The following is a 23,257-nucleotide window of genomic DNA, read 5'->3' as shown; positions in this document are numbered from 1 at the left end:
AGACAGAAATGATTGTTTGGTTTTACTTTGTCAAGATTCTAATTTTTTGTATTAGAAGCTCCTGATTTGAATCTTAATGATATTTGTTGTAGGGAGAAGCAGGTACAAGAGGCCCACCGGGGCCGAATGGCTCACCTGTAAGTCTGCGTCACCTTCCTTATCAAAAATATTCTGTCTGTCCATCTGGTTTTTCTCATGAAATGTGTTATTCATCCTTTTAAAGGGTCACCCTGGACCACAAGGACCTCCAGGAGATGTTGGTGATCCAGGTCATATGGTATGACGATCCTTTTCAAACTTTTTATTGCATAGCATGGAGATAATTCAAAATATGTGTTATTATGCAATATGTGTCTAAAATTTGTTACTTTTTTTCAGGGCTCACCAGGGCTGAGGGGACCTGAGGGCCCACCAGGAAAACCCGGCGAAGATGTGAGTCTTTGCTGCTCTAAGAATTTTATCCTCTTATTACAATCTGGTTTGTATAGATGGGAGTGAGAAAACAATAAAGTTACTGAGTGCAACTTAACATAAGTTTAAGGTGTTACAGTAAAAAGGCAGAATTTTCAGAGATTCCACACAAAACCAGATGGAATTAGCAAAGTTTACAAATGGAAAATAGAAGTTTTACCAAGGCCAAACCTGAATAAGACACCCAGCTTACTGGCAGCAGTGAACCTGCCAATAACAGTACATTTATACCAAATGCGATACCAGCAACAAAGTCGTTACATTTGGGTGCCGTGGCTTGGTTGACAATTTGCAAGCATTTTGCATGGAGGGCAACAAGCTCCACTTATGTGGCTTCACCACATCACCAGTTAGAAAGAGCTTTTCTTTTGCTGCTTGCTGGGTTTCAAATTAGCATGGCGGGCCTGGATTTTACCATATCACGCCACTTTATTCATTCAAGATGAGCAGACGTAAGGTAGGGGGGGGATTCTGGAGCTCAGACTGGAGCAGCAGGGGTTCGGAGGAAGACAGCAAGGAGAGAATGATCCAGAGCAGGGCAGAGGAAGCGACTGGATGGGGCCCGCTTTGGAGCTGACACGGGAGATCAGAGCAGGACGCTGGGCAGAGGGGCTACAAGAAGACAAAAAATGAGGAATAATTTAAGTCTTTATAAGGTCTAAATTACAACTGCTCTATTAAAACTCACCCACCAACCTGTTAAAAGCACTTTTTAATTAATCCTGTGTTGACATTAGGTTTTCTATCTTCCGTTTGATTGAGTACAACTTTGTCTTCACTGCATCAAAGCGAAATGCAGGTCCTGATTGGCTGTCACAAGACAATAAAAGCAACAGAATTTCAGATTTTCCAACTTTAGCAACTTTTTTTTGCTTTGCTACTAGAGAAAGTATCTGTTTTTTTATGTTTTTTTTAGGCTAAATAGTATCAGACATGTCAATAGTTTGATCTTGTAGCCAGACGACTGTTTCATGACTCATCTGTTTTCACATTCATGTTTTAAGACATGTAAAAATTCCTTTGAGAAAAAAAAAGAAAGTTTAGAATTCAGTGCAGGTAGTTTATACATCCTGAATTCACAACAAGTACTTTACAAGACATAAAGAACAATTTTGAATACATATAATGCATATTAAATATATAATTACAACAATACAACTATTATAACAATATCATAACAAACTTATATACATGCCAATCTGATCTTTGTACTAAAAGAATGGAGTCAAGTTCGGTTTATTGTTCCAAGTGGAATAAAAAGTCTGAGAGTTAAACTCCTCGGAGTTGCATACATCACTAATCTTTCAAATCTGTGGCCAATTATAATATATCCCAAAATAAAATGCTAATCAATTAGGGAAATAAACTCAGTTTTATAAGGTTGTACTGGCATATTAATAGGCACTCAAGTAAAGCATTTTTTTTCATGACATCCTTGGGATTGAGGGACATAATCTGAGTGGCATAAGAGTTTGCTTTGGTTGTTCATTTTGAATATATTGAACTTTTACAATATTTCTTGGCTGCAAAAAGTCATATTTTAGTTGTTTTTCATTTGTGCTGTAAAAGTCATTAGAACAGCACATTAAATATTTTTTTTTTAACTCAGAATGTAAAGAATGTTAAAGTTTTCTTTAAATATGAATTCAGAAAATTAAGATCAGATAATATGTCAAATTTTGACAGTAGAATAAAGCATGCTTGCCTAAAAAGTTTACAAATAAAGCCATGCATTATTGGCTATATATTTATAAAAAAAAGAAAAAAAAACATATTCAAGAAAGGTTTTGCAATGTTTAAATGTCATTTCACCCATCCAGGGAGAAGCAGGTAGAGGAGGAAATGCCGGAGAAGTTGGATTCCCTGGATCACCGGTAACTTTCCCCAACTTTATACCTCATGGAGATGGAGCTCCTTTTACTAAACATTTTTATTTAAAAAAAAATCTTACTCTTTCCTCATATTTAGGGATCAAGAGGATTCCCTGGTACACCTGGTCCACCTGGCCTGAAGGGTCACAGAGTGAGTTCCAAAAAACATTAAAAATGTCATTATTTGTGAATCGTTTAAACTATATTTTAAAAGGGAATGTGTTTGATGTTTATATGTTTGTTATATTCTTCATATATCAACAATGATAATTTAAAAAAAACCTAAAAAATCTGTTGATATGTTCCAATTTCATCTGATTCTTGCCTTCAGGGTCATTCTGGACCAATTGGCCAAAAAGGTGAAACTGGAGCACTTGGATCTAAGGTATGAACAAGACACAAGTCATGTAAGCGTGTAAATATTTCTCTGGTATATTACATCTAAAGACGGTATCAACAGTCTGATCTGTGTTCACTTCAGCAATGCCCTTAACACAGTAAGATGAGGCTTTAACAAAAAGGAACATCTCTCTGATTTAAAGTTTGCTTTAACCAGGAGACAAAGAGTGTGACAGGGTGACGGCGCCCTCCACATGTTACTGATGACTTAGCCATATGTTTTAGACCTAATGGCCATTCATGACAGTTTTGTGACATCACCCTTATTATTTAAAGACCTAGGCCTCCAGCATCACACATCCTTTACTGTATTTACCACTGGGTATACGCTGCTTTTTACCCATATAAGAATTGGGTCTGTAAAAACGAAGTTCTATTATATCTATTTGACATAAAGCTGTAACATTTAATGGAAGGTCTGGTACTTTATTGACTGGAGGAGCAAACTGACTTTAAATTATCCCAGAAATAATCTGGGAAGTAACATTATCCCTGATTGATTGTTATTGATCATTGAGAGAAAAGGCGTGTATGGGACATACAGTCAAATCTCACAGCTACNATTTCACTACACTTACTATACTTTATATTTTGTACAAAGTTTATATTGGGTTTTTAAAGTAATTTACTGTTTTTTTATTTTATTATACATTAATTTTAATTTATTAGTTTATTCTTTACTTTTATTCTTATATATTTTCCAAAATAACAAGGTTGTTCATGTTTAGAACATTTGGAATAAAAAAAGGTTTTATTTAATACATTTTTCATTGGTGTCAGATTATTTATAGCCTAACATAATGGTGATGAACACTGGTCAGTAGGGCCCCCTTGGATTTTTTGCTTGGGGCCCCCACAGACTCTAGAATCGCCTCTGGTAACAGGGAGTCAACGGGACATCCCTAAAACATGCCTGATAAAAACTGAACTATTATGACTGACTGCATATGTTAATGTAAAATCTGTACGGAGTAATGAAATAATGTTTGTTTTTCTAGGGTGCCACAGGGCCGCCTGGTCCTATGGGAGGACCTGGGCCAATGGTAAGTATAGTGTATGTCCAAAGTATTACCATTTTGCAGAGCGAGGGAATATACCTTTGATTTTGTTTAAATATTCCCAAAGTCAATCCACAGTTAGATTAGATTAGACTAGAATTTTATTGATCTCATAATGGAGAAATTCACTTGTGACATTGGTTCCTATAAAAAAAAGAAGGTGCATAAAAGAGGAAAAGGTGCATGAAGTATATACAGTGCAACCAGATACATACAGTGGATGGGAAAAAATAAAGAAGAAGAGATCAAGGTGACTTATATACAGTAAGGATTTAAGGTGTCTTATGTCAAGTAAAGTGGTGGCAGGTTAAAAAAAAATTAATAAATAAGTTAATTTGATTTAGTTAGGATCAGGGATAAAAGTGGAAAATTAGTTCTCTCCTTTTAACAAACAGGTACTGTATAAGTATTTGAAATTTTTTTTCGGTCTGACTAACAGGGTCCCGCTGGGATGCCGGGTGAGAGAGGACGCCCTGGACCTAGCGGTGTCGCAGTAAGTCTGTTAAAACAAAGAGTTACCTTTTACCAGAAAACAATTAATAAAAAAAAAATATATATTTTACATTTATAAAACTTTTACTACCAGAACTAATTAAAGCATAAAAAAATACAAAAAACTAAGCTCAACACTGTTTAATGATTAAACTTGTTTGACAGGGGAAGCGGGGTATGCCTGGCAACATTGGGAAACCTGGACCACTGGTGAGTTCACTTGTGCATAATTCTGCTTTTTAGCATTTACTGAACATTAGCATGCATGTTTCTACATTTCTTTAAAGAGATATTATGCTTTTTGAAAACTATCTTTAAAATAGCCTTTTTATTTGACCCTTTACGACCAAAACATTGTTAGATGAGCGGACTGACCTCAATAGTTCAGTATCAATGCATCTATGAGCCTGTACTTTTAGCCTGTTTTTTTTAGATATACTGTCATCCAGCTCTACATAGATAGCAATGACAACTCAATGTAAGGTGAAAAATGTAAAAACAAAAAAAATCTTAAGTATGAGCGCAAGCAACAAGAATGAGCAGAAGAGAGCTGCAGTTCTGTGCTTTGGCCACAGGTGGCAGCATCATTGGAAAACTCCATAATGCCTCTTTAAATCTAGTAAGAATCGTGAAAAAATATTTTTTCTACATAAGATGATTTATATGAATAACTATATCTTATTAATTACTAAATATGTAAATGTCGAAGCTTAACTATGTGTTGTTTTAATATCTTAATCTTTGTTTATGTATTGCTACTATTTTAAATCGAAAGCTAATAGTTAACTTTGAAAGAAGTTTTTGTAAGTCAAAGTGCATAAGAATCAAACTAACATAAAGTGTATTTTTTTTCTTTTAAATCTGAAAATAGTACTTGGTCTTCCATGCTTTTCTTTTTTCCCCCACCTGCTTTTTAAAGGTTAAGAGACCTTTTAATGAGCTTGAGTTAATGGTAAATTATAATCTGTTTGAACTGTCAGCAAACAGACAGAAGCAAAGGCTTTGATTGGTTGATCTTTTTGATAAGGTAGCAATCAAGAACCAGTCCCTGAGAAACTGCAACATGTTTTTTGAGAAGTTGGAGCTTCACTTGGATATCTATTGATTTTGAATGGAGAGGTTAGATTAGGAATAGAGGACCCGAAATTTGTATGTAATGGTTAAAAACGGTTTGTGGAAGGATTTCAAATTGGGCTAGGTTTTTAAACAAACAATAGCCAAAGCATCATGGTAACTTTTCCAATGTCAAGCAGATAGATTTTTTGCCTTTAGAAATATTGTTAATATTCTATGTAAAGACATAAAACATAGTGTGTTTGTGTTATCAGTTACTTAACCTTAGGGAAGGAGTTAAGAAGGTAAACCTTACTTTATGATATAAAAACCACGAAGGAATCATAGCTGTATGTCAAGTTAATGCTGCACTATTTTCCTTTTAATCTTTCATTTTAAAAAGATACATTGAGACTGATATGTTCTTTATCCGTCCTGCTAATAAATATGTTGACTATATAGCTCTAAAATCTCATCTTGCCACTTCTGTCAAACAACAGGGCCCGTTAGGTCTCAGCGGTCCTGCAGGGTATCCAGGATCTCCGGGTATGAAGGCAAGTAGAACAACACATCTGACAGAGGCCTCTACATACTCAGTGATGTTTTATTATTGTGAAAACATGAAGCAGCAAAACTCTTGTGTTGTTTAATGCACTTGTTGATTGATTTCCACAGGGACAACCTGGTCCCACAGGGGTCCGAGGTCCAGAAGGCCCACAGGGTCAGAGAGGAGAGACGGGTCGTTTAGGCAGACCTGGACCAGTTGGACTCAGGGTCATTATCTGCAATTCCTTGTTATAGTAGAAGTTATACAAGCGATGCAATACTTCTGACACATAACAAATATTTTTGTTTTCAGGGACCCATGGGTACAGATGGAGGCCCAGGAACCAAAGGACCAGTGGTATGTAGATCTCTTGTTTTGCCAAAAAATAAAAATAAATAGAAAACTATGTACATTTTACAATCAATAATGGCCCCTCTTTACAGGGTAATGTGGGTCCACAAGGTGCAGGAGGCCATCCTGGACCCCCTGGCCCACCAGGACCACAGGGAAGCACGGGTCAGCCTGGCATAAAAGGACAGGGAGTGAGTAAATGTTAAAGTTTTGACTTATTTCTGGTTCCTCAAATAATATTTCAACCATGTAATGGAGCCTGAAATATGTAAAATTCTCTTCAAAGGGAGACGTTGGTGTTCCTGGCTTCAAAGGAGAGGCAGGACCAAAAGGAGAACCGGTAAGAACCTATCAAAAAAAAAAAAAAACTGATGTCAGATGAAAATTGACAGGTATGAGCATTTACTCTGAATTTTGTTTTGTATTTTCATATATGTTTAGGGTCCACCAGGTTCTCAGGGAGTGATAGGACCTCAGGGTGAGGAAGGAAAGCGAGGACCACGTGGAGATCCCGGCTCTGTTGGGCCTCCAGGTCCCGTCGGTGAGAGAGTAAGTCACCATTTTTATTCTCGCTAAAACAATGTCTGCAAATACGGTACTTCCCCAACATTTTAAATGTTCACCTTGTTCTGAATGATCTCCTATCGTGCCCTTAAGGTTTTTACAACTCATATGTTGGATTATTTGCCCATGTTCCTGTTTAGAAGCTACAGAGGATATTATTTTTAACAGTTTATATCCATTTTATATCCATTGCAATCTTCATGCATTTCTAGATACTTACCTTTACAGTTTACCATTCATTTAAGTTATGCATTTTTGTTACTAGAAAAAACACTCCTGAGTCTTTAAAAAAAGACCCTTTATAAAAACAATTATAAACTGTTATATCAGCACCTCTTTAGGAAAAGTTGATGCCAAATCTGCAGATTTTACAGATATTAAACCTATGAACAATACAAAATGTAACAATACAAGGTTTAAGTCAATAAGGACCTTCATTGATGATGGTGTTAATCAGGTGTTATTGTGGTGTTTACCTTAGCTCAAAACAAGTCCAATGCAAACTAAATCTGCAAATAAGCCTGTGTACTACAGTAGCTAAACTCATAAGATGCCCTAAAGCTGTCTAAAAAGTTCTTCTGTCTGGATTTCTCCCTGTCAGGTATCATTTGGTTTTATCTGGTTATATATGGTATTATCTGGAACCTGTGTGGAGAGTAGAATGGATCTGGAGTAGCCTTGTTTCTCCCAAAATGCTGATTTGCTTGAATTGGACATATGATTTAGTAATGATTGATACCATGCTGTGTCTTTTAGGGTTCTCCTGGTAACAGAGGTTTCCCTGGTGCTGATGGCCTGCCTGGGCCAAAGGTATTCTTTATTTCTTTTGCAGAATTTTTCTTATTTTGTTTAATTCATATAATAAATAAAAATTGTGTCCCATCTTTTGGAAAGGGTGCTCAAGGAGACCGTGGCACTTCTGGTCCACCGGGCCCAAAAGGCTCTCTTGGGGACCCCGGACGTCCAGGGGAGCCTGGTCTACCAGGTGCAAGGGTAACACAAGAGTTGTCTTTGATATTTGAAATAGAGTTCTTGTTATTGTTACAGATCCATTCTGACAAATCAATACTTGTTTTTGATCAATCTTCCATAGGGTCTTACTGGTACCCCAGGAGTCCAGGGGGCAGAAGGGAAGCCAGGGCCCCTGGTAAGTTAAAGAGCTTTATCACACTTTAAAAGGACTGTTTTAAGTGGTCAAGTAAGTTAGCTTAACTGTGGTCTCCCAGTGCCAAAATCATTGATAGATAAGGAAGATATATATTGTTATGCTAAATGTGTTTTCACAGTTATAGATGCAGTAAACACATCTAATTTTCCTTTGTCTCCAATTACATTTATACATGTATGTTTTTGAAGCATGCACCTTCTTTCTGTTTCTCCTTTAAACATGTCTACATGTCTTTGGTAGTATTTGGTGTTTGAACTGAAAGAAGATTTTTTCTTGAAAGCATCATAGAACTTTCCTTAGCATCATTAGCTTTAGCAGCTAGTTTAAGCTGTGGGTTGTATGTTTACAAATAAGCAGGAAACCATATAGAGTAAGTTTTGGTCCTAACTCTGTAAAAGCAACCATTCATTCAACTAAAAATGTGTTAGTTGATAATTGGGAAAAAATAGAAAAAATTATTACCGTAGATTGAAATTCTAATCAAATTATAAGGCTGCTTTTTACTTTTAAGTGCAAGGTCTTCATTTACATTTTGTTTTACATATCTATTTCATTGTGTAGCAAAAATAATTAATGCATTTTAAAATAACAATTCATATCATCCAAACTCAGCTGGAATATTGAGTCAGTTCAATTCAATTACACAAACTCATTTAGAAAAATTTTAATTTTATCCCAATTATTAAAGACTGTTTTCCCTTGAACACCACACTAAGAGATATATTTATATTTTCTTATGAATTACAAGATAAAGTTATAATATTATGAGAGAAGAGTCATAAAATAAAATCATGATATTAGATCTACAAGAATACAAGTGCAGCATAATTTTACAGTAGCAGACCTACAATCTTAACATCATAATATGTGTATTTCAGGTAGAAAACTACATTTATAATATCAGCTTAAAGTTGTAATAATACAAGAATGATTTCATATTTTGAAAATATTATCATAAAATCGAGAGGATAAGGTCATAATAGTACAAAAAAGTCTTAATATTACCAGAAAAAAGTTATTATATATATGAATAATGTGATGTTACTAGCAAAAGATCTCTAAGGTAACAAATAAAGTGTAAAATTCCAAGGATAAAGCAGTACTAAGGTTTCTAAAAGAAAGAGCAGTCTTCTCTTTCTGTTAAAATGCTAAGCTTTGTATGTGAACTCTGAGGCTGTGATGTTATGTGATTAGCTCAAGCATTCTTAGATGTGTACCATGTAGCAGATGCTTTTATCTAAAGTATCTACCATCAAGAGAATCGAACCCCAGTGTCCCGTGTCACAGATGGTAACATTCGCCACTATACTGAATTGGTTCTTGCAAAAAGTGTTTTTCTTTTTTTCTCAGTACTTTATGTTCATATTACTATGGACTGTTTCCCATAATAGTAAGACCTTATCATCATAATACAGGCTTTATTCTTATTAAGAGATGTGTCTAAATTAGGCTGTAAACCACTCTATCTTTCCCTCCAGAGTTCAATTTTGAGAATTGCAGAAACGAGTGACTGTGACTGTGCTAACGCTGTTAGCTAAAATAAAAATGCACCAAATAATTATAAATCTAATAATAAAAGGGAATCTTTCACAAAATAGCAAAATCTTCTTCCATTTTTAGACTTCTACATACAGTAAAGTCCTGTTTTAATGTGATGAATGATCATGTCTGAATTAAGCTGGCATACCCTGTACGTTTTTTTTTTTTCAGTCATTGCACGCAGCTCCAGCTCACACTGTATGACGAAACCACAGGGTTTCGTCATACAGTGTGAGTTCACAGCTCACGATGTATGTTCTCACACTGTGTGACCCAACACTCTGATCCGATCTACCTGCTCAAACTGTAACTCTAAAAAACATGTCGCACTCAGCTCTGCAGTGAGATGGAGCTACTCGTACTTGTCTATCCGGAAGCCAAATGCATAGAAGAGGAATATGAAATTCATTAAAGAGAAACATGCTGCCTTGGCAATTTGTGCAATGTTGTTTGCTGAAAGCCCTAAAATGAAAAGGCGGCGAAATATTTGGACGAAGACATGGCTGAGCAAACGTGGCTATTACGGTCTGCCAATTTTACAGAAAGAACTCCATTTCGCACCCCTGCCATGCTTCTGAGTTTTCGTCTGAGAGGAATTAGAAGAAGAAGAATCCTTGTTAGTGGATGCCCACTTAGCGATTTGCCCACGACCACCTTACGACGGCAGACTGAATTTCAAATTTCATTTGATTTTCTTCCAACCTTACGATTCCTGACCGGGAGGTGGACGTGAAAGGCCAATTGCCCCTCGTTACCCCCTGTACACTACATGACGCAGGACGCACGATCACAATCGAAATATTCTTGCACGCCTGGAGAATCACTAGCCTGACGTAGTCCTACTCAATTCTAGTCAGAATATGAGTCTGATACTGCTTCATAGAGCTGTGATTATGGGGCGTGTTTCGAACGAACCAGGAAAAAAAATGCCTCTGCACTCAATTGGATAGACCTACAACCAATAAGAGCAACTAAGCGACGCATAGTTGTTGTCAACAAAAATCAAAGCGTGCAGTTGCACGCCTAGAATAAGAAGATGAGCCTTGATCGCGTTTCTCTGTTCCTCTTTTAAAATTAATTTGCTGTCGATATCTTCTAGAACAGACCTAATAGCAGAATCTACACACCTCAACTCTCCAGCGGCAGCCATTGTTGTTGTCACCCAAGCGCGCTTTGGTGACGTGGTAGATTACGTTACTGTTGATCATCTGTCCATCATCGTATAAAGCCCGCCCTGACAATTTGATTGGCCCACCAGATATTGTGCGAGCATACTCGCGCTACTATTGAGCAATGCCAGACCGAACTTCCCGACCTCAAACGTTGTGGGCGGGACTAAGTTCGGAATGGCACCCAGGCTAGAGAATAGCCCCGAAAAGGGTGAAAATCGTACAGTGTATGCCCCGCTTTAGAAGGCTGCACATCATAAATGTAGTCATTAAAATGCTTTAAATATTCACTAAAAGCAACAAGAAAGTAGAGCCCTGATTGGATAACATGGAAAAATACATCACTTCCAGTGAGGCTAAACCTTTTAGGGGGTCTATGGAGCAGGGATGGGTCGTGAAGCTGGCTACTCAATGCTGATTGGCTAACATACTTAAGGGTTTTTGACTGATGGTGGCCACACAGCGAGGAGGTCATAATATCAGATTAAATTTGTAATACTATAATGATTTCATATTTTGAAAATATTATCATAAAATTCAGAAAGTCTTAATGGTACAAAAAATGTCCTAATAGTACCAGAATAAAGTCATAATATATAAGAATAAAGTGATGTTACAAGCAAAAGATCTCTAAGGTAACAAATAAAGTGTAAAATTCCAAGGATAAAGCAGTACTGAGGTTTCTCTTTGGATCTGAACCCTGATGCTGTGATATTAGCTGGCTACTAGATGCTGATTGGCAAACATACTTAAGGATTTTTGACTGATGGTGGCTGGACAGCGAGGAGGTTTTCCTCATGAGTGGAGATGTAAAAGTGATCATTCAGTCAAAACAGTCATCTTGTGCAGAAATCTTGCAGTTGTTTCTGAAGTGAATTTTAACCCATTTTAGGCATGTGTTTTATGTGTTTTAACATTTTTTAAACCAATACGTTCTGTTTGGATTTATTTAACGCCTCTGAGCCTTTTCTGTTTTCGAGAACAGCAGCCTTCACTGCCACAAACAGTCCTTTATAAAACTTATCGCAGTGGAATTTTTAGTTATAATATCCATAAACATGCTTTAATGTTTAAATTAAGTTATGATTTGGTTCTTTTTTAGGGTGCATCTGGTGAGGATGGTCGTCCAGGCCCAGCCGGATCAATTGGCAATAGAGGCCCTGTAGGAACCATGGGGGCCCCAGGCCCAAAGGGCTTCACTGTAAGGCCGATTTATTTATAATCAGTGACATGACATTCTCATACAATGTTTGATTAAAAAGCGTGTTTCATTTTTTTTTCTGACTTGAAATATATTTTATTTTTGAAGGGTGACCCTGGAAAAACAGGAGAACAAGGATCTGCAGGAGTGCCAGGTCAAAGAGTAAGTAATTTTATAAGCTGGTTTATTCTTGGCTGTAGTGCTTTCACTAAAGTGGTTCATTTCCTTCTTCTAGATTTATTTAGGTAATTATCTATCTCTATACTCAGTTTATTTTTTACGTATCATCAGGGACCTCCTGGAAAAGATGGAGAGGTCGGCCCAGCAGGCCCCCCTGGTCCACCCGTAAGTATATCTTTTATTTAGCTTCACACAACTTGCTAAAGGTCCTTTTCTTTTTTGGGCTTGAGAAAAATTATTAATTTGAACTGTGTCTTTTAAAGGGCCCAGCAGGAGACAGAGGAGAACAGGGGCCACCAGGTGTACATGGATTCCCGGTGTGTTGGGGTTTCTTGACTTGAATATGAAACAAACACAAAATGCTTCAAAGCAATTTATTGAAGAAATAGAAAGCCTTAATAAAACCATAAAACAAATTTTACTGTATCTATGGGTAAATATTGGATTTTTTCCACAGATGTGGATAAAAAAAAAAACATTTATAAAATATGATCTATCATTGTTTCACCATCTTTTATTTATTGTATAGGGTTTACCAGGAAACCAAGGCCCCCCTGGAGAGTCTGGTAAACCAGGTGACCAGGTAAGTCCAACAAAAGCAACATTTTTAACCACATAAAAAAATGCACTGCCATTAAAAACTGATATTTGTGTTACTTTTAGGGCATCCCTGGAGAAATTGGTCCAGTTGGTCAAATTGGACCAAGGGTGAGTGAATCTTTATTATATAAAGATATTTGTGCCACTTATTAATTCTAAATTGAATTCAATTCGGTTCAGTAATACTCTATTCATCCTAAAAGGAAATTCAGTAAATCATTCAATAAATGATGCGTTCTAAATTTCAGGGGGAGCGAGGAATCCCTGGAGAGAGAGGAGAACTGGGAGCATCCGGTCTGCAGGGACCTAAAGGAATTCCTGGTGCACCGGGACCAGATGGACCAAAGGTAATAAATATTCATGTACTAACATCAATTCATGCATTTATAAGAGGTACTGTAGTTCAGTTTACACAGGTTTAAGGGGGTTCTTGTTCAGAGGGTTTTTAAAGTAAATAGGTTTTAAATGTATTAATCTGTGAATGTCTCAAGAGATTTAAGTGGGATGCTGCATTTGACAAATAAAAAAATATATATCCACAGTTAAAAGCTTCATATTTGCTCTCATTTGTGTTGCACACACTAAGAAGTTTTTATTAAAGATACATCCAAATTTTTGACATCTTTGTCAGCTAAAGTTCAGCTAAATGTAGTCATATTTGTTACCAAACTTTAGACAAGCACTGCAGGAATATTTAAACAGACAGGGTTTGAGTTTATGTTATTAAATAGCTCATATTTTACCTTGTTATTTACATTAGTTCAACTGTAACAGTGGTTCCAGTAATTATCCGTATACATAAATCCACATTTTTTTTTTTATCTATCCCTTGTATTCTGGTTGGCATATATTGAAATTTCAGCTTAACACACAACCCTTGTATATCTTTCAGTGAAGTTTTAATTATGCTAAAAAAATAACCCTTGATTTATTTTTTCAAAGTAGAGTACTGCCTCATCTGATAATTTCCAAAGGCTACAGTAGCAGTCATTCAAAATGGCCCTTCACAGTCAAACGCCAGCCGAACGGCAGCCAGCTTCCCTTCAACTCCCAGTGAAACCCCCTCCAACTTCGAGCCACTGCAGTGACCTCCTCTTGCATATTTTTTTACTCTGACTTCATCCTTTCACTAAATTACAGGGTCTGACCAGAAGATGACGTTTCTCTTTAGACCTTAATGTCCTCAAATCATGACAGAAAGAATATTTTAGTACAAAGGTTGATGTTTAAAAAGGAATTGTAGGGAACCAGCCAAGGACCCTTCAAGGAAAGTGGGGAAATTTATAAACATGTGGTTATTGGTGTCTAAATTTAGAGTAATATATCTAAGTAGAAAAGGTAGTCTACATAGAGATCTAAGAGTCAGATCTAAATGAGGGCCATCAAGTTAATTTTGGTTTGAATAGGAGTGTGGCAAATATTAATGTGTATGACCTCATAGTTTGGAAAATGCAATGGTTTCTCTAAGTTAAAGCCAGCTGTACAAGGTGTCCACATTGTGTTTCTTGGTGTGTTTCTTTTGTCGTCTTTATACCCTGATCTTCAGTGCACAGTTGTGCAGTTAAAGTTTGACAGCCAGTTCCTCAATCTTTAAAACCTTGGTTCTCGACCAGAAAAAATGTTGACCTCTTACTACAGGTTGAGAGGTTGAAGTATCTTTTGTCTTCTTCGTTAGCAAGAGATCAGTAAAATAGGGTTTTGTTTTGTAGGAATAAAAGTGTCCCTCTTATCTGTTTCATTGAAGAAAGCCAATAGGTTAACCTCTCGAATTACTGGTCTTTCTTATTTTAGTGTATCACCTATATGGTGACGGGAAATCTACAGTATCATGATAGAAAGAGCGATGTCCCAGAGTCCACCAAATGAAATAATCTTCTTTGGAAGGCTGGACTTAGTATTAAGGGGGCAAACAGTAGGAATGCAATCAGATTATTTCTCTAACACACACTGGATGTTGTGTGCTGAAGTTTTTTTGAGACAGGACAGTTTAACTCTTTAGGAAGCAGCTGGATTTCTAAATCGGTTTGAAAAGAGATTGCTGGGGCTACACCCATGGTTTTCGCCATTTTAAACTTATTTAAGTCTCAGTACCTCAAAGCTCTTCTTAAAATCAGTCACCCATCGATTTATTCACTGATGGTGGCGAGCGACTGCTTCACTGGAGCTCGCTGACAGAGGCTAGGCTGCTGCACACAGGGGTCACTGAAGCCTCTAATCACCATAAGTACGCAATGTAGGTGAAATGTCTAGACCTAGAAGACAGACAGAAGACTCCAAATGGTGACCCTCTGGTTGCTCCTATGACTCTTTCCCCCAGTACATTTCACTTGGGCATCTAATCAGAATGCATATGGAGGTCCTAACTACAGAAGAGTTCTCAGAACATCCCACAAAGAGGAAACCCCCAAGCAACCGATTGTTCTATATTTTCTCTCTGAGTACCCAAAGAGAACTGGAGTGCATAGGGCGAAGGTCATTTCTGGGTTTCCTTCTTCTTTCCTGGACCTTTTTACATGCATCTCTTGGTTGTTAGTTAAAAGCCTCCTGCTATGATTCACAATATGATCCTACATTTACAGTATGACACTTATTTATTCCATAAAATAGCCATTCCTTGTCCTATTGTTTCTCAGGAGAAAGAGTCGTTAAAATTATGATCTTTGTCACTTTAGGGCAGCCCTGGTCCTACCGGCACTGTTGGAGATGTGGGTCCTCCTGGTCTTCAGGGAATGCCCGGAGAACGAGGAATCTCGGGTCCTCCAGGGCCCAAGGGTGACAGGGTACGTGTTTCAGCATCTTTGGAGGGATTCACAAATGATCCCTGAACATCTTTGGAAAAGGATGGTAAGAGCAGAATAAACTTTATCAGGACTGATGTTTGAAAACCGTTTGTTCTTGCTGTTTCTGTTCAGGGTGCAATCGGTGAAAAAGGATCAGAGGGTACACCTGGCAACGATGGTGCAAGAGTAGGTTTATCTTCTCTGCACTCAAAACAGTACTTTTCAGTCTGCCTAAGCCTTGAACAATGGCATTTCATTTACATAAAAACAAACTGTAATGATAGATTCATGCAGCTCAAAGCTCGTCCCAGCTTGTTTCTGCTGACGGGACTGCACATGTTGCTGTTAATCAAAGGCACGGCTGATGAGCAGGCTTTTTTTATTCTCCTCCACAGGGAGCCCCAGGTCCCCTTGGCCCTGTAGGACCTGCTGGACCCAGCGGTGAAAAGGTTCAGTATAGAATTAGTCTTATAATTAGTGACTACATAATTTAGTGTCTGTATTATCAATGAATACATAATGTCTTTACAGGGGGAACCCGGACCAAAAGGGCCAGCTGGACCTCCAGGACCCAGAGGAACACCGGTATGTTAATTAAAAAGAGTCTTCTATATCTTGTATAGTAAGCAATCTGAAGTTTTCTTATCGTTTTAGAGTATTTCAGTTAAAAGTCTGTGTCCTTTCAGGGTTCAAGAGGAGACCCTGGTCCGATCGGGGCTGTTGGATTCACCGGACCCCAGGCAAGAAACTAGAATACTTTTTGATATGTGCATCTCCAGATCAAACTGAACTCAAACCCTAACCCTACAGCCTAATTGTTAATGATTCTGTGGATTGCAGGGTCCTGATGGACAGCCTGGAGTCAAGGGAGAGCTTGGAGAGCCTGGCCAAAAGGGAGAGGCTGGCTCTCCAGGACCTCAGGGTTTGGCTGGAGCTCACGGACCTCCGGTGGGTGTCCAGTTTTTAGACCTTGTTTACAACCAGATTGATTTGGAAGTTTTTTTTAACACATTTCTATCATTCTTTGTCGTCTTACAGTCACAAAAAGAAAACAGCATATGCTGTTTTATGTGTATGTGTTGCTAGGTGGATTTTCTTAAAATGCTGTATCATGTTTTTAGGGTCCAGTTGGTGTTTCTGGGCTAAAAGGAGGACGAGGAACACAGGGTGCACCGGTAAGATAACAGTGATTTACTGAAGGGTTCTTTCGAACCATTTTTTCCTCAGGAAACCAAAACACCTGATGTATCTACTTAAATAAAGACATAACCAATTCTATATGTTATAATTTTTTTTTCTATTGATGATTTTTTTCTCTTCTTGCAGGGCCCAACTGGTTTCCCTGGTTCTGCAGGAAAAGTCGGTCCACCAGGCCCACCTGTAAGTTCCGGAGTATTTTGTTGATTGGGTTTAAAAGTGACTGAATTTTGCTGTTTAACAAAACTGTCTGATCTATTATACATTAAGATATTTTAGTGCAAATTCTACAGATTGCTTTTGTGTCTGTGGCTGTATTCTCACATCTAAAATGAAAACATATAAAGAAGCTTCACCACAGACTATTGCCTTTATATGTCCAACATAGAGTAAAACATAAAGTAAAAGTAAACATCTATGGCATATTGGTCCGTAGAGCAGGGCCTTTATATCCCGAAATGTAACATTTCCGTTTCGGAACTCAGACTGTAATTCCAGGTCCCTGAGTAAGACCCTTAACCCCAGACTGGTCCTCCTGGGTTACTCAGTGTGGCAGCAAACTGCTCCCTAATGCAGCGGTTCCCAACCCTGGTCCTTAGGGGACCATATCCTGCATATTTAAGATGCAGTTGTTTTAGTAGATCAAATTCAAATGATGCTTGTCCTCAACACCCATCAAGTGCTGCAGAAGCCTGTTAATCTCTCTTTCATTTAAGTCAAGTGGAAGGGGGAAAATTCAGCACAAGGGACCAGGATTGGTAATAATTGCAGTAAAAGTGAGAAAACTGCAGGTTACAAATTTCCCCAATGTGGAACTAAAAAGGGATATTTATTATTTTCTTCTTCAGCATCCTAGTTGGATAAGCCTCATGTCTAAACCTTTGTTAAAGCAACTTTTAAAGCAAATATATTTCAGTCTTCTTTAGTTCCCACCTGAATTATTGTTCATATCCTGGTAGTATTTCTCTCAATGTTGTTCATGTTCATACTGTGTATAAAACTATGGGTTGCAAAAAGATTGCAAATTATTTAAAAGATTTATCTTTAAAAAGGTATCAGAATAGAGAAGATATTAGAGGTGAAAGTTGATCTTCAATAGCGTTAAAATACAGGAAATCTGTTACCAATTTAAAGGAAATATGATGAACTGAAAGAGGTGCTGCTTATTTTCTACATATGATCATAATGACCTTTATGTGCCACGTTTCGTGTCCAAGAGGTAACGGTGAATGACGGAAGCTTTACCTTCTTCTAAAAAAACAACCAGAGTTTTGTTTAGGATAAAGTCTGATATGCTCACTTCCAATGTCAATGTCAGGAAATGAAATCCCAATGCTCTACCTCAGTAACACAGTGCAATAACTTGGGTAAAACACAGTGGTGGTAGCATCATTCTGAGGGGTTTCTTTACTCCAGACAGAACTTATGTTTATGTCAAGTTGGGTTGAATTAGGAAGTGTTCAAAATATCAACCCTGACCTAAAAAGTTAGTTTATAGTTCTGGAATGATCTAAAGTGGGTCTACGAACTGAGTCTGACAAACATCTTAAGAAATTTGTGGATGAAGGATGTTTGTAGAGATTTGGAGAATCTTTGCATATAGACCTGGAGAACTATACCAAGCTACAAGTTTTACTTTCACTGTTTTTAGGAATCTACTTTCAGATATAATCAAGTTATTTTAACTTAAACCTTTCTGGTGAGATAACCAAATAAAATCCATTTGATTTTATCTACTGTTTCTACATAGCATCAATTCTCACATGTCATTTCAGAGATGTTTACAGAGAAATTAAGTTATTTGGGATTGAAAAAACAATGGTATGGTGTGTCCCATTACAGGGTTAATCATATTATTTGATGATGATGTGTCTTTTCAGGGTCCCGTTGGAGAAGCAGGACCACAGGGACCTCCTGGGAAAGAGGGTCCACCTGGCCTGCGTGGTGATCATGGATCCCCAGGAAGACAGGGTGAGCGTGGACCTGCAGGACCCCCAGGAAGCCCTGGAGACAAAGGAGACCCTGGAGAGGACGGGCCAACGGTAACTCAATGAGGCTTTTGTCTTAATCAGGTTTCATGAAGTATTTTATTTGTGTTTTTATTTTTTTACATCTGCAAAAGAAAGTATGTAAAGTCTCTGTGTGTTTTGTCTTGGGCTTCAGGGTCCTGATGGTCCTCCGGGTCCGGCTGGAACTACAGGACAGAGAGGCATTGTGGGTCTTCCTGGTCAGAGAGGAGAACGAGGAATGCCCGGTCTTCCAGGGCCAGGGGTTGGTATTATTTGTAGAATAGAAGTATAGACCCTCACTTAACCAGATCAGGGAGATCCTGATATCTTGGTCACCATATGTTATGGATTTAGACCCAGATTATATTATCTTTTGAACCAACAGACATTGAACTGTGTAAGGTAGTTATTTCTACTGTATATAAACATCCATACAATGAAAGCATCAATTTTGTGTTCTTCTCATTATAGGGACCTCCAGGAAAGCAGGGCTCCCCAGGTTCACCAGGAGATAAAGGCCCCCCTGGTCCTGTTGGTGTCCCTGGTGCTAATGGACCCCGTGGTGATCCTGGCCCGGATGTAAGCAGATACTTCAAACTGGTTTCTAAGCTACACTCATAAGGACAAGTATAAATTAAAACATTTGTTTTCCTCAGGGTCCAAGAGGATCTGACGGACCTCCAGGAAAAGATGGCCTTCCAGGGCAAAGGGTAGGATTCAAAGAAACATTCTGGTTCTGATTTTGATGTTGCAAAACACTAATTGTCTATACATTCTAGGGAGACAGAGGGGATTCTGGGCCGGAGGGTTTGATTGGTCCACAAGGACTTCCTGGAACACCAGGTCCTGTTGGTGCACCAGGTTCTCCAGGACGGAGAGGAGAGCCTGTAAGTGTTGATCATTTCACCTTTAGGCTGATTTACTAATAGAAAAGGTGTTTTGTTATTAAGTTCTTGATTAATATGTCAATATGTAAATTTAGACTTTGATCAGTGAGAAGGCTGGTTAGTAACAAGGGGTCTTATTTATTACTTTAGGGTTCAAGAGGACCTCAAGGACCATCTGGAACAGCTGGAAAACGAGGATTAGGGGTCAGTCTTAAATATCCTCTTGCAATTAAAGATGAGCTACAAACTGATTGTTCAAATAAATAGTCAAAGTTTTATTAACATTTCACCTAAAATTTTCGATTCAGGGACCACAAGGACCAAGAGGAGATAAGGGTGACCTGGGAGATCATGGAGAGAGAGGACAGAAAGGACACAGAGGCTACACCGGTCTGCAGGGTCTTCCTGGACCTCCAGTAGGTTAAAGATAAACAACTGTAAACATTTACATTTTTGTTTTTGTATCTTAAAAATAAAGAGATGTCCAATGGAATCCCCCAACACCTCACAAATTGGATTAGTGCCCCCCCCCAGCCTCAAATGGAATTTTATGTGTCTGAAAATGGAAAAAAAAAAAAAAAAGAAAAAACCTGTACGTAAGACTATTTATCATTCATCTTTTTAGGGAACAACTGGTGAGCAAGGAGCTCCTGGAATAGTTGGACCAGGTGGTCCGAGGGTACGTAACTTTTTTATGGCAAACTTTTTATAACAATATGAGATTGACTTTTCATGCATGATAAAAACTGTGGAATTCAGTTTCTAACACTAAGTAAACCTCCATTTGAACATAACTCAGGGTCCTCCCGGGCCTATCGGACCTCCTGGTAAAGAGGGATATATGGGCCAGCCTGGACCAATGGGACCCCCGGGAACCCGTGGACTCAGTGGAGAAATTGGACCTCAGGTAAATTCTATCAAAAACATAGATGTGGGAGTCATTGAAACCTTAAAATGTTATTAACAGATGTATATCCACCAATATTTTAATAATATCAAATCAACAGGGCCCTCCAGGAGAACCTGGACCCGCTGGACCTCCTGGGCCTCCGGGACCCCCTGTGGCGGCTATGGACGATCTGTTTGGTGGCCCCCAGGATTACGACTCTGGGCCTCCTCCTCCTCCAGAGTTTAGCGAAGATGAAGCCATGCCAAACAGCAACTCTTCATCCATCATTATGCCTGTTGACCCCAGCGTACAGGCCACCCTGAAGGCCCTCAGCAGCCAGATCGACAGCATAAAGAGTCCAGACGGTAGCAGGAAGCACCCAGCCAGGACCTGTGATGACCTGAAGAGGTGCTATCCCATGAAGAAGAGTGGTACGTTTTAGAGGCGACACAACCAGTTGGTTTCCTTACGATCTGTAGAGAAAAAAAAAACCCAAGATGAGCGTTATTTCCTTCCTAAAGATGATTGATTTGACTCCAGGTGAGTACTGGGTGGATCCAAACCAGGGCAGTTCAGAAGATGCCATCAAGGTTCACTGCAACATGGACACAGGAGAAACCTGCATCTCTGCCAACCCAGCCAGCATACCCCGTAAAGTGTGGTGGACCTCCTCCAGGAACAAGCCCGTGTGGTTCGGAGCTGACATCAATGGCGGGACGCATGTGAGTAGCACCTTTTAAATTATAATAGGAGGAATATTTAGCTTTAAATGCGGCACACCTCTGTCTCAGTGCGGCGTTAACGTTTTCTACCTGTTTTCAGTTCACTTATGGCAACATGGATCAGCCTGCGAACTCCGCCACAGTTCAGATGACCTTCATACGCCTGCTTTCCAAGGAGGCATCTCAGACCATTACTTACCACTGTAAGAACTCTGTGGCCTACAACGATGCCAAGAATGGGAACCTGAAGAAAGCTGTGATCCTCAGAGGCTCCAACGACTTGGAGCTCAAAGCCGAGGGGAATAACCGCTTCAGATATACAGTGTTGGAAGACTCCTGCTCGGTACGTTTCATTCAACCTGATTGAACATCTCTCCTTGTTACGCCCAACGAAAACACATCATTAAAACCCAAAAGTATTTTGGGTAGTACACAAAAAGATTCTATCTATTCTATCATTTTTTAGTACCCAATCTTTCCATAAAGATTCTTTATTTATGGGATTACCCTCGTACCTACATCTGATTGCACAAACTGTTTACCTATTTTCTTTTGATATAGGCATTTGAATGCTCTTCAATTAAAACAACTGTGAAATATTAGCTGTTTCTTGAAAATAGAATTTTCTTATTTGATTTTCTTTATTCTTTTTCACAGCAAGCATCTGGCAACTGGGGCAAGACAGTGTTTGAATACAGGACACAGAAAACTGCAAGACTTCCCATTGTTGATATGGCCCCTGTGGACATTGGTGGCCCAAATCAGGAGTTTGGCATCGATATCGGGCCTGTGTGCTTCTTGTAAAAATTCAGCAGACTGTTGAACTGACAGCTGACATGGTCAGAGTACTGAGGACTCTTCTGGCCCTGTGGCAGGATATTTATTGTGCCTTTCAATCCAGTTCAAGACATCCAAGATTTCTAATTTTGTAAAAATGTTTGGTTTTAAAAAATAATTGGTAAAAAAAACAACTAAATCATTCTTTTGTTGTCTTGTGTTTGTTCAGCTAAAGCTTCATGCATTAAATTTCATTTCACTAATTGGATCCAAATAATAATAAAAAAAAAGCTTTAAAATGGTACCCATAACTGCTGTTTATAAGCCCAGAAATGTTAAATCTCCCACCCCATTGCTATTATTATCATCAATGAGTTTTTTTTTTGTTTTTGTTTTTTTTACAAAGTTGCTGTTTTTAATGTTTAAACTAAACACATTTTGGTGCTATTAAGGAAAACACCATCTCGGATGAGGTCAGCGATGCAGCGTCTGAAGTCTGCATCCAGCTCCTTGGATCGCAGGCGGGGGATCAGACCCATTTCATCCTTCGATTGCTCAGTGTTAGCTACCTCGTCACCAAAGCTGAGAAAACGATGATGCTGCATGTAAATCTTTCTTCCCAGGTGCTGTTTTTCTTTTAAAGTGGTGTGATCTGTTCTTCCGGTCCAGAAAGGCAGGGTTTGACGAAAGAGGTGGGTGGTGTGGGAGGGGTTAGGTGGTTTGTGGTGACCTTTAACCCACATAAAGGTACAGCAACAGGTAGCAGAACTATAACCATTTTCTGAACGGCAGTTCCCCATTTGCCGTATTCTGGGCTTTTAATATTGCTTAAGAAATCCTTCTTATATTCAGTTTTTTTTAGAATAACTGGCTGTCTGCTTTGTACTTTTTGCTATGCAACAAATTAAACTGAATGCTTTTTAATCCCCTAAGTTTTTGTCACATTAATGAAGCCACAGTTAGGTTCTGTTAGGGTGGTGACATTTACAATGTGAGCAGTTTTTTTTATTTTTATTTTTTTTGTATTTCTAGATTGTATTTTCAAGCGAATATTTGGTCAGAATGTGGTTAGATTTCAGTTTACAGTATTTATTATGGAATAGCTAAGGTTAACAGAATGAGAGGAGCAGAAGAGCGAGGCATTTCAAACAAGAAATGGAGGAGTTTGGATGTTTCAAAATAAATATTAAAAACTTTTCTCACTGCCTGTTCTTGTTTGCGGGCTGCACATTGGTTTAGGCTGTGGCCTTAAAACATGAGGCGGCAGTTTCAAGCCTGCAACTCTTTTGGGGGGATTTTATGTGACAGACCAGTAACACATACACTGCAAAAA

General features: G+C 38.5%; 1 protein-coding gene across 1 annotated transcript in view; it reads left to right on the top strand.

Moving 5' to 3' along the window:
* Positions 1 to 22,856, top strand: part of LOC107086214 (collagen alpha-2(V) chain-like) — a 56,498-nt gene extending 33,642 nt beyond the window's left edge. The window contains exons 9-54 of the mRNA XM_015377015.1: positions 93 to 137; positions 224 to 277; positions 379 to 432; positions 2,292 to 2,345; positions 2,440 to 2,493; positions 2,674 to 2,727; positions 3,740 to 3,784; positions 4,239 to 4,292; positions 4,457 to 4,501; positions 5,845 to 5,898; positions 6,020 to 6,118; positions 6,204 to 6,248; positions 6,335 to 6,433; positions 6,529 to 6,582; positions 6,684 to 6,791; positions 7,563 to 7,616; positions 7,701 to 7,799; positions 7,900 to 7,953; positions 11,785 to 11,883; positions 11,992 to 12,045; positions 12,175 to 12,228; positions 12,327 to 12,380; positions 12,593 to 12,646; positions 12,727 to 12,771; positions 12,912 to 13,010; positions 15,336 to 15,443; positions 15,576 to 15,629; positions 15,839 to 15,892; positions 15,975 to 16,028; positions 16,130 to 16,183; positions 16,284 to 16,391; positions 16,565 to 16,618; positions 16,770 to 16,823; positions 18,521 to 18,682; positions 18,804 to 18,911; positions 19,121 to 19,228; positions 19,306 to 19,359; positions 19,429 to 19,536; positions 19,687 to 19,740; positions 19,845 to 19,952; positions 20,162 to 20,215; positions 20,336 to 20,443; positions 20,544 to 20,856; positions 20,966 to 21,147; positions 21,248 to 21,490; positions 21,805 to 22,856. Coding sequence (XP_015232501.1) covers positions 93 to 137; positions 224 to 277; positions 379 to 432; positions 2,292 to 2,345; positions 2,440 to 2,493; positions 2,674 to 2,727; positions 3,740 to 3,784; positions 4,239 to 4,292; positions 4,457 to 4,501; positions 5,845 to 5,898; positions 6,020 to 6,118; positions 6,204 to 6,248; positions 6,335 to 6,433; positions 6,529 to 6,582; positions 6,684 to 6,791; positions 7,563 to 7,616; positions 7,701 to 7,799; positions 7,900 to 7,953; positions 11,785 to 11,883; positions 11,992 to 12,045; positions 12,175 to 12,228; positions 12,327 to 12,380; positions 12,593 to 12,646; positions 12,727 to 12,771; positions 12,912 to 13,010; positions 15,336 to 15,443; positions 15,576 to 15,629; positions 15,839 to 15,892; positions 15,975 to 16,028; positions 16,130 to 16,183; positions 16,284 to 16,391; positions 16,565 to 16,618; positions 16,770 to 16,823; positions 18,521 to 18,682; positions 18,804 to 18,911; positions 19,121 to 19,228; positions 19,306 to 19,359; positions 19,429 to 19,536; positions 19,687 to 19,740; positions 19,845 to 19,952; positions 20,162 to 20,215; positions 20,336 to 20,443; positions 20,544 to 20,856; positions 20,966 to 21,147; positions 21,248 to 21,490; positions 21,805 to 21,951 — 3,873 coding nt within the window. The 3' untranslated portion in view covers positions 21,952 to 22,856. The remainder of the gene's footprint in view (positions 1 to 92; positions 138 to 223; positions 278 to 378; positions 433 to 2,291; positions 2,346 to 2,439; positions 2,494 to 2,673; positions 2,728 to 3,739; positions 3,785 to 4,238; positions 4,293 to 4,456; positions 4,502 to 5,844; positions 5,899 to 6,019; positions 6,119 to 6,203; positions 6,249 to 6,334; positions 6,434 to 6,528; positions 6,583 to 6,683; positions 6,792 to 7,562; positions 7,617 to 7,700; positions 7,800 to 7,899; positions 7,954 to 11,784; positions 11,884 to 11,991; positions 12,046 to 12,174; positions 12,229 to 12,326; positions 12,381 to 12,592; positions 12,647 to 12,726; positions 12,772 to 12,911; positions 13,011 to 15,335; positions 15,444 to 15,575; positions 15,630 to 15,838; positions 15,893 to 15,974; positions 16,029 to 16,129; positions 16,184 to 16,283; positions 16,392 to 16,564; positions 16,619 to 16,769; positions 16,824 to 18,520; positions 18,683 to 18,803; positions 18,912 to 19,120; positions 19,229 to 19,305; positions 19,360 to 19,428; positions 19,537 to 19,686; positions 19,741 to 19,844; positions 19,953 to 20,161; positions 20,216 to 20,335; positions 20,444 to 20,543; positions 20,857 to 20,965; positions 21,148 to 21,247; positions 21,491 to 21,804) is intronic.
* The last annotated feature ends 401 nt before the right edge of the window (positions 22,857 to 23,257 follow it).

This window comes from Cyprinodon variegatus, unplaced genomic scaffold, assembly GCF_000732505.1.
Source record: "Cyprinodon variegatus isolate N-32 unplaced genomic scaffold, C_variegatus-1.0 Scaffold145, whole genome shotgun sequence".
NCBI classification, from domain to species: Eukaryota; Metazoa; Chordata; class Actinopteri; order Cyprinodontiformes; family Cyprinodontidae; genus Cyprinodon; species Cyprinodon variegatus.
This window is presented reverse-complemented; position numbering and strand designations above follow the sequence as displayed.